The 12,077-nt window shown below is 36.2% G+C and overlaps 1 protein-coding gene and 1 non-coding gene across 2 annotated transcripts; one reads left to right on the forward strand and one right to left on the reverse strand.

Annotated features, from left to right (window-relative positions):
• Window positions 1–2,699: 2,699 nt before the first annotated feature.
• LOC133833451 (small nucleolar RNA R71) lies at window positions 2,700–2,806 on the reverse strand. The gene has a single exon (XR_009892830.1). It is a non-coding gene; the product is annotated as a small nucleolar RNA R71 (small nucleolar RNA).
• A 1,081-nt stretch (window positions 2,807–3,887) lies between these two features.
• On the forward strand, window positions 3,888–4,604 carry LOC133832928 (uncharacterized). Its single transcript, XM_062263202.1, has 2 exons — window positions 3,888–4,289; window positions 4,488–4,604. Exons 1-2 carry the CDS (start codon window positions 3,888–3,890, stop codon window positions 4,602–4,604), a joined length of 519 nt encoding a protein of 172 aa, XP_062119186.1.
• The last annotated feature ends 7,473 nt before the right edge of the window (window positions 4,605–12,077 follow it).

The raw sequence follows: 12,077 nt of genomic DNA on the forward strand, positions 1-12,077 counted from the left end.
AGTTCAACAATTAATTATTTATTTTGAATAATTAAGTTGGTAATCTTAAAAAATGGAATTTCAATGAGTTCTCTCTCAAAGCAAGAAAGATTGAGAAATTTGGGATTGTTTTGGGTTCGTGAGTTTATCATAAGATTGGTTTGTATGCTTATGGTATATTTGAACCTAAATGACTTTTTCATCTACCTTTACCTAAGTCGTTCAATTATAAGCCATGAAAGTCCTATTAATTTTTGAGCATATGTTTTCTACATTAGTGGAGATTAGTAAGTATAGCAAGCTTATGGGATAATGAAATTAATTGATTGTAATGAAAATTTTTGGTAAGCATGAAATGATTCGAACACATTTTATTTATTAATCATGATTTTGAGAGCTTTTATTTTTGTTTGGACTTAAGTGAATTGGAAGAATGTTTTAACTGAAATTCTGGATTATAAGTTGATTTTCCTGAATATTATATAAGCATGTTATTCATAATATTTTGAGGCTTAAATTGTTGTTGTTGGCTTGATTCATTAGTGTTGGTTGTTTAAGGTTTTTTGTCTTTTGTGTTCTTTACTCGAGGGCGAGTAAAGGTTTAGTTTGGGGAATTTGATAGGATAGATTTTTAATACTTTTTAGTCTTAGTTTTATTATTATTATTTTATATTTTTAGTTATTTCTTTTTATGTGTGGTTGTTGTATTTTCAGGTTATCATTTGTTAAATGGATATTTGAGAAATATTTCAAAATTTATTTGAAATATTATCTTCAATCAAGAGAAAAACAATAAAAAGATATTTATTTGAATTGATTGGAGAAGTGAAGAAGAATTCAAACTTAAATTGTTGGAAAAATCTGAGATATTTTGAATCTGTGATAGTTTTGATATTTTGACCATATCTCCTGACTCACTTATCCAATTTATGTGTTCTTGGTGGCGTTGGAAAGCTTATTCAAAGACCTACGAAAGCTTGTTTCACATGAAAAGTCAAATTCGGACGTTTACATGATGATATTTGACCTACAAGATTATGCAAGCTAGAGTTACGGGATTTGAAATTCAAATAAAGATATTTTGAAGCATTATCAAGAAACAAATAGAAACATCCAGAAAAATCTTTTCACAACTTTATCACTATAAAAAGAATGCTTTAGACTATTTGAGATCTCTCTCTTTCTTCTTGATCTCTCTCTTTCTTCTCTTACTTATTTTTCTATTCTTTTCTATGAACTAATTTTTTTTATCTAGGGTTTAATGTACTCACTTGAGATCTCTCTTTATCACTATAAAAAGAATGCTTTAGACTATTTGAGATCTCTCTCTTTCTTCTCTTACTTATTTTTCTATTCTTTTCTATGAACTAATTTTTTTTATCTAGGGTTTAATGTACTCACTTGGATTTCTATTTAATTTAATTATGATGTTCTATTGATTTTTCTTCTTTATTCTAATTTATATAATGTGTGTTTAATGCTAGTAAATATTTTATCAATATTTGCTTGATTTATGATTTTGATTCAAAATTCGAAAGATGAGAATTGAATATGTTATCATTATATAGACATAGGTTTCATATTGGACGGAAGTACCTGTATGACTTGTGTAGTAATTAGGTTTCCATGCTTAATGCCTTCTATATGTTTAAGTTTATCACAGAGATATAGAAAACTTGCATATAGGCTGAGATCTTATATCTTGAAAAAGAATAGGAATCTATTTCTGTTAACCTGCTATTAGAATAAGAAGAAATAAATCTAGAATTGATTAATAAAATTAGTAGAATGAAAAGTTGATGAAATTAATACCCTAGGTCTTTTTAATATTTATTTCCATCTTTATTTAATTTTGTTCATAATTATTTATAATTTTAAAATTAAAATTCATTCATCTAAACTTTGGTTGCCAAATAGAAATTAAAAGAACAATTGTTGGTAATTGGAAAATAGTCTTCGTGGGAACAATATTTTATTTATCATCTATATTACTTGAATCGATTGCATGCACTTGCGTATCATATTTTCACGATCAAGGTTTTGGCGCCGTTGCCGGGGACTGTTTTTATTAATATCAATAAAGTTAATTTTTGTTCTAATTTGATTTGTTATTTTATTTTATTTAATTTATGTTTAACATTTATTTGGATCAAGGTTCTATTGAGTTTCAGGACTTGTTGGTATATGCGAAGCAATAGACAAAAGGATATTATACCAATAGATCTCGAAATTGAAAGAACGTGCAGACAGAACGGAAAACAAAGAGGAGATTGGAGTTTACCATGGCTAATAATTTGGGAAATGGTGCTAATAATGGTCAAGGGGCTGCAGAGGTTCCAAGGGAGCCTGGACCAAGAACTTTGAGAGATTATGTACTTCCTACTATTACAGGAGTGCATTCATGCATCAGACCTCCAACCATTGCTGCAAATAATTTTGAGATTAAGCCAGCAATTCTTCAAATGGTCCAATCAACTGTTCAGTTTGGAGGTATGCCAACGGAGGACCCCAATTTACACATAGCTAATTTTCTGAAGTTGTGTGCCACTTTCAAGATGAATGGGGTGAGTGATGATGCCATTAGATTGTGCTTGTTCCCATTCTCACTAAGGGAGCGAGCGAAAAGTTGGCTGAATTCACTTGAGTCTAATACTATCACCACTTGGGATGCTCTAGCTCATAAGTTTTTAGCAAAGTTCTTTCCACCTGTTAAGGCTGCTAAACTGAGAGGGGAGATCAATAAATTCTCTCAAATTGAGGGAGAATCTTTGTATGATGCTTGGGAGAGGTTCAAGGACTTGATCAGAAAATGTCCCCACCACGGTATTGAGAAGTGGATGTTGGTCTACAACTTTTACAATGGTTTGTGTGGTACCACTCGCACAATCATTGATGCAGCAGTGGGAGGAGCGTTTATGAGCAAAAGTGCTAATGAAGCTTATGAACTCTTAGAGGAAATGGCCACTAATAATTACCAATGGCTAAGTGAACGAGTGGGCAGTAATAAAAAGTTTGCGGGGGTTTATGAACTAGATGCAATCACAACCTTAACTACTCAAGCTGCGTCTCTAACTAAGCAGTTGCAACAAAATACCATGTCTGCCCAGGTTGTGCAAGCCCAAGTAATGTGTGAATTGTGTGGGGGGCCTCATCCTTTTGACCAGTGCCAAGCTGTTTTAGATCCCAATTTTCAGAGGCCCTACAACAACCCCTACTCCAAATCGTATAATCCGGGGTGGAGAAACCATCCTAACTTTTCTTGGAGAAATAATCAGGACCAACAACAACCGTTTCAACCATAGGATCAGTGGCCTATGACTCAAGCTCCACCACAAGCATCAACCTCTCAGCAACCTAGGCCACCAGCTCCTATAGAACAGCCTAGTGAATTGCAGGCTGCCCTATTGACCCTCACCAACACTCAAACTCAGTTTATGACTGAGATTAGATTTGCCATCAGAAATTTGGAGATGCAAGTGGGGCAGCTGGCCAATATGTTGAATACTAGGCCTCAAGGGAATTTGCCTAGCAATACTGTGGTAAATCCTAAGGAGCAATGCCAAGCTATCACTTTGAGGAGGGGGAAAGAAATTGAGGGTCCTTCTCTAAAAGTGACTCAAGAAAAAAAGGCAGAAGAAGAGGAGAGTTATGAAAATGTTGAGCCCCAAGTGGAGGAAAAGGTTACTGAAGGCCTTGCAACCAAAGAGAAGATTCAACCGGCAGTTGTTGATTCTAATGTCAAAATCCTGTATCCACAATGACTCCGGAAGAATTCTCTTGACAAATAATTCTCAAAGTTTCTGGAGGTGTCTAAAAAGCTTCACATTAACATCCCATTTGCTGAGACTTTGGAGCAAATGTTGAGTTATGTGAAATTCATGAAGGAGATTCTGTCCAAGAAGAGGAAGATGGAGGATTATGAGACGGTGGTGCTCATTGAAGAGTGTAGCGCCATTCTGCAAAGGAAGCTTCCTCAGAAACTGAGAGATCCTGGGAGTTTCACAATACCCTGCACTATTGGGAATTTTGAGAGCATGAAAGCTCTATGTGATTTGGGGGCGAGCATTAATCTAATGTCGCTTTCTGTGTTCAGAAGATTGAAGCTTGGGGAAGCAAGACTTACAACAGTGACTCTTCAGTTGGCAGGCAGATCAATAGCACATCCTCGGGGTATTATTGAAGATATTTTGGTAAAAGTGGACAAGTTCATCTTCCCAGCAGACTTTATTGTACTTGATATGGAGGAGGATGCCAACGTCCCAATCATTCTTGGAAGTTCATTCTTAGCCACAGGACGAGCTTTAATCAACGTACAAAAGGGGGAGTTAAGATTGCGAGTCCAAAATGAGGAAATAAGTTTTAATGTCTTTGCAGCAACTGAAATTCCTACATGTTGTAGAGTTGATGTGGTGAATGATTGTCAAGAATCAATTGGTAAAAAGAAGAAGAAGACCAAAGAACGATTTCAAATAGTTTGACGTCATATGAAAAGATTATTGTGTGGCAAGTTTGAAGGTTTCGATGAAATTGGGGATAATTTCAATATTCTCAACAGTAGAAGGGAATTCTCCTCATATGACACGATGGCTCTCAAGGATGCAAGGGGTGGACTTGACCCAAGTTGAAGGTGTAGAGAGTTCATCGTCCGGCTAAATGACATTAACGACAACACTTTTGCGAGGCATCCCATTCTTTTAGTTGTTTTGCTTTAGTTTTGAACAATTTTAAGTGTTGTTTTGGTTTTTATTATTTTGGACAATTTTTGGATTATTTTTTAAGTTAATCCGTGAAAAGCGTGAAAAAAACAGGAAAAGATAAAAAAATAAAAAAAATAAAAAATGGGGGATTTGTTTCACAAACTAGCGCTTAGGCGCCACAAACCAGCGCCCCAGCGCTACTCAAGTCAGAGAGTGCCCAGGAAAAGATTCCCAAACAGCGCCTAGGCGCCAAAAGACAGGGCCCCAGCGCTGAGAAGAACCCGAGAGCCCCACACAAATTTGGCTAGTAGCGCTTAGGAGCCATACACTAGCGCCCCAGTGCTACTCAGGCCCAGATTTTAAAAACCCCAATTTGTCAAATTTTACCCCAAATTCCTTCCTTCTTCTTCTTCACCTCTGATTCTCTCTCTTTCTCTACCTCCATAACCACCCACTCTACCTTAGATCTCACTCAAATCCTTTCCTAAACACCTCTTTATTCCACAAATTCAACATACCCAGCATCATCCTCTTTTTCTCTAAACATCTACACCATTTATTCTACATTCAAGCCCTAATTTCAAATCTGAAAATTCCTTCTATTCTCATGGGGTTTTGGTTTGTGGATTCATCATCACAACTTTTTGCTCATGGATTATCATCAAGTAAGGTCCCTTCCTTTATTTTTCAATTTCAATCTCTATTAAGCAAAGTTTGGGGTGAATTTGAAAATTTTGGAAGAGAACTTTAAGAATTTTGGTGTATCATTGTGATTATATTTGCTAGTGGAGTATATTCTGCATTCTTAGTGTTTTGGGAAAGGATGTAAAATAAGGGGAGGTGCTGCTGAAATTTGGGTAGAATTGTTGTGAAATTTTTTTTTGGGTAGGTGGTGTGTTGGATGGTTAATGTTTTACTGAACAAGATGTGATTAGTGTACAATGGGACCTAAAACAAGGAATACTGGGGCTTCATCATCTAGGCATCGTAGGGACCCCTCGCCTCCACTGGAATATGATAATGATCATTTTGTTAGTAAAGATGCGACAGACAGATATGAAAAATTGTGTCGTAAGATAATGATTCCTGAAAGAGGTATGGAGTTTCAACGTGAGCCATATGAGGATCCGATTTATGAGCATATACGGGCTAATATAGCGCGTAGAGGATGGGCTACTTTTGTGAAGGAAAATTTGACTGATGTTAACAAGTCCCTGGTCTATGAGCTTCATGCTAATTATCCACAAGATTCGAAAATGAAGTCTTTGTTAGAGGAGTTATAGTAAAAGTCAATCATCGTTCGGTTAATGCTATTTTTGGGACTACTTCTTTACAAGATGCTGACGATCAATATTATAATTTTCTGACTCGTGACATTGATTATGACGAAGTGGCTGCTACAGTGTGTTTCTCGGGGGTACAATGGACTATGAAGAATGGGGTGCCTCAAACTATGGCATTGTGTCAAATGAATCGGAAGGCTCGTGGTTTGACATATTTTGTTTGTTGTCGTTTCCTTTCGGTGAGTCATTTTTCCACCATTCTTGTGCAGCGTGCTCTTATGGTTTATGTGATAATGAAACGGTTTTCTTTGGATCTTGGGCATGCTATTCCTACAAGTATAAAACATATATCTTGGGGCACTACAACGAGAGGTCTTGGGCATGGTTCTTTATTACTGATATTGTGTCGAGCTCATAATGTGCCTGAGTATTCCACTGATATTCCAGAGGAGCCAGATTAGTGCTCAAAAATGCAAATTCATTAGTTTTAAAGTGTAAAATGAATTAAGTTTTACTTAATATTTTCATGAATTTATTGTAATATTTGTTTTAATTGAAAATATTAATTTTTGATTTAATTTGTGTTTAATTTTCAAGAAATAAATTGCATTTGGACATTAATAAAAAGAGAGAACAATGAATGGTTAAAACTGAAAAAGAAAATGAAGAAAGTGGCATTTTTGAGGAATTTGGCCCAGTCCCGAAGGCCCAAACCAAAGGCCCAGCCTTTCTCTTCCTCCCTCAGTGCGCCAGGTGGCGTTCTCTTAGCGCGCCACGCGTCCCAAAGCAGCTCCTCGTCTGCCACCTGTCTGTGAGCCTCCTGGTCTCCTTCCACCTTAACCCAGCCTTCTCCCCAACCCAATGTAACCCTTCAGCCAGCCGCCCAAGCTTCAGCTTCTCCAACAAAGGCCCAGGCTCGTAGCTCCCTTCTCATCCAAGAATCTGAAGCCTCCCCAAGGATCCCAGTAGCCCATTCTCAGCATCCAAGCATCTCCAACAGCTCAAATCCCCTTTAGCGTCCAAGCATCTCCACGCGTCCCAGCAGCTTCACTCCAACGTGACCACCAACCCAATAAAGGCCCAAGCACCCAGCAGCCTTGCTTCCTTCAGCCGAAGCCTCCTCCAACCCGAGCCTAAGCTTCCAGCGGCCCACGTAGCCAGCCCAAACCCAGCTTTCTCCTCTCCCAGCCAGTGCCTATGTGGCACCTCCTCATTGGCTGGGAATGGGTCAAAACCCTCTTGTGTCACCAGCCACTTTCAACCCATGTTTTGTGGGTATTGGGCTTTGCAAAATTGCTATTTTGAGCTTTAAATCTCATGTTTTTGTGGTATTTTAGAAAATGGGAAAATGACCATACACCAACATGGCTAGGTTAATATTAATAAAAAGATTTGATTTTTCAAAATCATATTTTATTATTAATATTTCATATTTATTTTTGTAAACCCCATTTTGTTGTTTAATTTTTTTTTTAGTCCTTTTCTACCTCTATAAATAGGGACTCCTTCTTCACACTTAGTATGTAATTTTTAGAGTAAAGAAACTATAGAAAAATTTCTACTCACTTTCTTCTCATATTTTATTCTTAGAATTTTGTGAGAATCATGAGTATAATGGCCTAATCTTCCTAGGAAGGTTAGGGATGATTCCATATGCTAGTGATGTTACTTTGCTACTTTGATTTACTATGTTCTTAATGTAATATATTTGAGTTATTTATGTTCTTTCATCTCCATCTTTATTTTGTTATCTTTATTTACTTATGCTAATAGTATATAGGATTAGTCATGCTCTTTCTATGTGCTTCTAATTAGTAAAAGTAATATTGGTACATAATTTTATGTCTAATCTTCTATTGCATTATTACCCTTGGGTATTTTGTCATTTTTATATTTTTCATAAGATTAACATTGTGCTTTTAAAGTAAAGAACTTTATAACTCAAATGGACTTTTGTAAAAAAAGAATATGGACTTTAATGTTAGATTTTCCAAGTAAATGAAGGAATGTGAACTATTTACTTGTGTATTTTTGTAAATCAAGTAACCAAGTAACTAAACAAGCATATGGATGATTCTTCAAACCTTTCCATTTCTCAAACTCTTGATTACATTTTACCCTTATTTCACTTATCTCATTTGATCACTTTATCAAAAATACAATACCAAAATCTCAACTTCTTTTCATTTACAATTTTATTTATTTCTTGTTACTAACTTTTTGTGTTATTTTCCACTAATCTTTTGATTTTAGGTTATCTCCTTGTGGATCGACCGCCTGATCTATACTACAACTACCGCTTAGTGGTAGTCACATTTTGGGCGTTAAACAGAGCCTACTACTCCTATTACTCGTGCTATTGTGGCGGAATATCCTCTTCCCATTGTTGCACCAGCCCCACGGCCTCGAGCAGTAAGGCAACGTCGACCAGACATCCCAGCCCAAGACGAGCATATGGAACCTCCCCCAACTGATCCTATGCATGTTGATCCACTATTGGTTGTTATTGGGGATCCCATCAACTCTGGACCGCAAGGCACTTCTAATCGTTTGGACTACATTATGCAAAAAAATCAATATCTCATCCAGTCTCACTAGAATATGCACATGTACATGAATCAGTGACATGCTTATGAGCTTACTCATGTGGATTGTTTGAATGGCTTAGTTCAGCGTTGGTCACTGAATGAGGCAGACACCCATTATTTTTCTTATCCACCACCATATCCTCCATCTCCGGCTCCTCCATCGTCTCCTCCCTTTTGACGCTCGTGTTGTCATCCTGGTAAGTTTCTTCTCTTTTACTATATCTGTACATTGGGAACAATGTATTACATAAGTTTGGGGGAAGAGCTTTGTTGCGTTTATATTGAGTATGTTTTCTATAATAGTCTTTGTTTTCTTTATTATGTATTTTTTTTTAGGGTGTGTTGTGTCTAGGGTGTTTAGAATGTTTGATCAGTCAAGTTGATAATGATTAGTTGATGATAATGAATGAATGAATTGCTCATATAGTTTGATGAAATGAAAGCCATAAAAATTGAACCAAATCTGTGTGCTTGGTTGAATATTTCTTTGAGTTGCTTGGGTCCATTTAAATATGTGAGAGCTTGATCATGATTTTTACATAAATTTTGTGCATTTGATGATATTTATGCTTGCTAAATTTTGGTTTAAGGAAAGATGGATGATTATGCTTAGAACTTGCTTGCTTGCTACTTGAGATGAAATCCTAGATAATGCATGTTTAGGAAGGTGATTTAGGCCATTTTTGGAACGATTGAGCCTTTCAAGCCAGCCTTGATTAATTTAATCCCTAGTTTCCTTCATTTTGAGCCTTACGTTAAATTCTTTTTGAGTAAACTTTCTCATGCTATTAGATATTTATCTGTCAGATATTCTACTTGAGTTCATTTACTTAGCTCACGTACAACTGGCAGATAAATACACGGAAAAATAACCAAGTAGAATATCTGCTTATTATCTATGTGGACAGCTCGGGATTCATAAATGTCAGACATGGTGTTAGGCGTCCTGAGTTTATCACGAACTAAGAACACGATGGTTGTTAAGCACGAGCTCGGAATTAGATAACTGTCGAAGCACGAGTTTGGAGAAGATATCTAGCTCGTGATGATTCAACTATAATGCATATTCTGGGATCCCCAGAGACTCGGGATATGTTTATACGTTTATTTATGACCAAGCTGTCATATTTATAATCCAAGATAGCAGGAACATATTTATTCTGTTATCAAATCATATCCCCATTGTTGACCGCGTTTTTGGCCAACGACGTATAGACGTCAAAACGACAAAAACCTTCAAGAGAAATAAACGACACAGACGATTTTTATAGTGGTTCAGCCCCAATGTGTTGGTAATAGCCTAATCCACTTAGAGTTATGATTATAGATCTACACTCAAGATCAGATGAACCTGAGTCAACTGAGTTTCTTTAGTGCAGATTACAAGAATACAAGAGTTCTCTCAAAATACAATTACTTTCTCTCTAGAAAATCAGAATCTGAATCCTTTTATGATGCCATGAGCCTTGTATTTATAGGCTCAGGATCGTACAGATGATGTCCCTCATAATCGGGATATTTTGTTATTCTCACTATATTTAATTTACAATAATATTCAAAATATAACGATACACTATATTCATGGGATAATCTGAGAGATTCCCGCGCAAGCTGAGACTGATTCTTGTTGAAGCTGTTTCTGAGATTTTTTACGTAGCCCTGCTCTGTCTAGTCGATCCATATCACATTCAGGCTGGTCGGCCAAACCTTCACTGGGTGGACACGCACCTGACTGGGCAGACATGCACCTGGCTGGGCGGACATGCACTTGACTGGTTGGACATGGTCATGACTGGTCGGACATGGTCATGACTGGTCGGCCAAGGTCACGCCTGGGCAGATAAACATGTGACTGGTCGAACAAGGTCATGCCTGGTCGGTCATGACACTTGACTGGCCAGTCAAAATTCTTCACTGGTCTACCGGGTCACTCCTAAGCCAGGTCACCCAACCATTCCTTGCCATCTGTCATTTCTATTGCTACGTCATCGTTTTCAAATTTTGGGGATAACACCCATATAAATGGGAATTATTTGTATTGAATATAGAAATTATGTAAATGTTTGATTGACTCACGCGGTTACCCAAACCTGTCCACGAAACTCCCCTATAAATACTGGGAATGTTGGATAGGAAAAGGGGAATTATTCTGTAATACCGAAACTCTGCCAAAATAGTGAGAGGAATAGTAATAATAGTGACTTGTGGACTAGGTGGATTTTAACCACTGAATCACGTAAAAGTTCTGTGTTCTCGAGTGAATTCTTGATATTTTCATTACAGTTTATCATTAAGCACTAATCTGCCCTTATTATTTCTTAATACAATGTTGGCAAAAAACCGCGTCAACAAGACTATCTAGATGATTTTATCCAAGGTACAGTGGGGACCATGGGCCTATGAAATCAAGCTTCAATAAGTTATCATAAATCTAACAAATAAATTTACTAACTTATTAATTCCTCGTGACTCCACTAAAGACTCGAAATTGCAGTCTTGAATTCATAGAACGCTCTATAAGCAATATAGATATGTTATTAATTATTCATTGTTACAACCATAATTGTCATTCAATCCTCTATAGATGGTCTACAATGAGATGGGACTAAAATACATTTTTACCCCTCATTGTATTTTATCCTTAAAACACTTAGTTCCTTGTAAATGATATTTAAATAAACTAATATTAATTACTGAAATGAGATCTCTATCATTTAGCACCTTGAACCAAACTAAAAGGAAACCATCCTTTCACTTCTTCATCAGAAGATATAGATGTTCATATATATGATTAACACTCCCACTCAATTATACTACCGAGTTCCCAATATTTAAGTATGGGCTAGTCCATAGGGTAAGCTAGTAACGAACAAGTCAAAGAACTCAAATAATACAATCAGTTAGAATACTAACCACTTAGAATTGAGATTGAATTGACCTATAATCAACTATATGATATGACTAGAATAGATAATAACAGTATGTTTACTTATTATGTCTATTGTCAATATCGGTCCAGTCTGATGTAACAAATACATCCTATCTTATCTACTTTGTTGATGTTCTGGAAAGAACATAACATCACAATGTGTAAGTAGATCATATCGTAGATTGGCAAGTCAATGTAAATCCTGTGCACTGACTAATCTTAGGACTAACTTATTTTGAACATATAATCATTTTTATATTCCATTGTGATTACATCACTATGAATATGATTAGCTATATTGTTGGGATTTAATATAAGTTTATATTAAACAAATAATCATGAAAATAAAACAAGTGAGCAAAGTGATTGACCAAGTCAAAAAATGATATCTATTATTTTATTGATAATAAAATGAGATTACAAAGAAATTGGGTTTTAATTAGCACATAAAACCCCAAAGTGATCTCATCAAGGAAAGGAATCTGACGGTCATGGGGAAATGGCTTCCCCCTTAAGCTTTATTGGGTATAAAACCCAGAAAAAACCATCTTTAGTCTCACACTAGCCATAAGAAAATCAAAAACCCTCACAGAAACCTCTT

This window comes from Humulus lupulus, chromosome 4, assembly GCF_963169125.1.
Source record: "Humulus lupulus chromosome 4, drHumLupu1.1, whole genome shotgun sequence".
NCBI lineage: Eukaryota > Viridiplantae > Streptophyta > Magnoliopsida > Rosales > Cannabaceae > Humulus > Humulus lupulus.

What these genes read in the sequence shown, in the direction of transcription:
- LOC133832928 (XM_062263202.1), top strand. Translation starts at nt 3,888, where the DNA reads ATGGAGGATTATGAGACGGTGGTGCTCATTGAAGAGTGTAGCGCCATT. An exon ending in CAGGACGAGCTTTAATCAAC is followed by an intron (nt 4,290 to 4,487) that starts GTACAAAAGGGG and finishes TTGTGTGGCAAG; the next exon opens with TTTGAAGGTTTCGATGAAAT.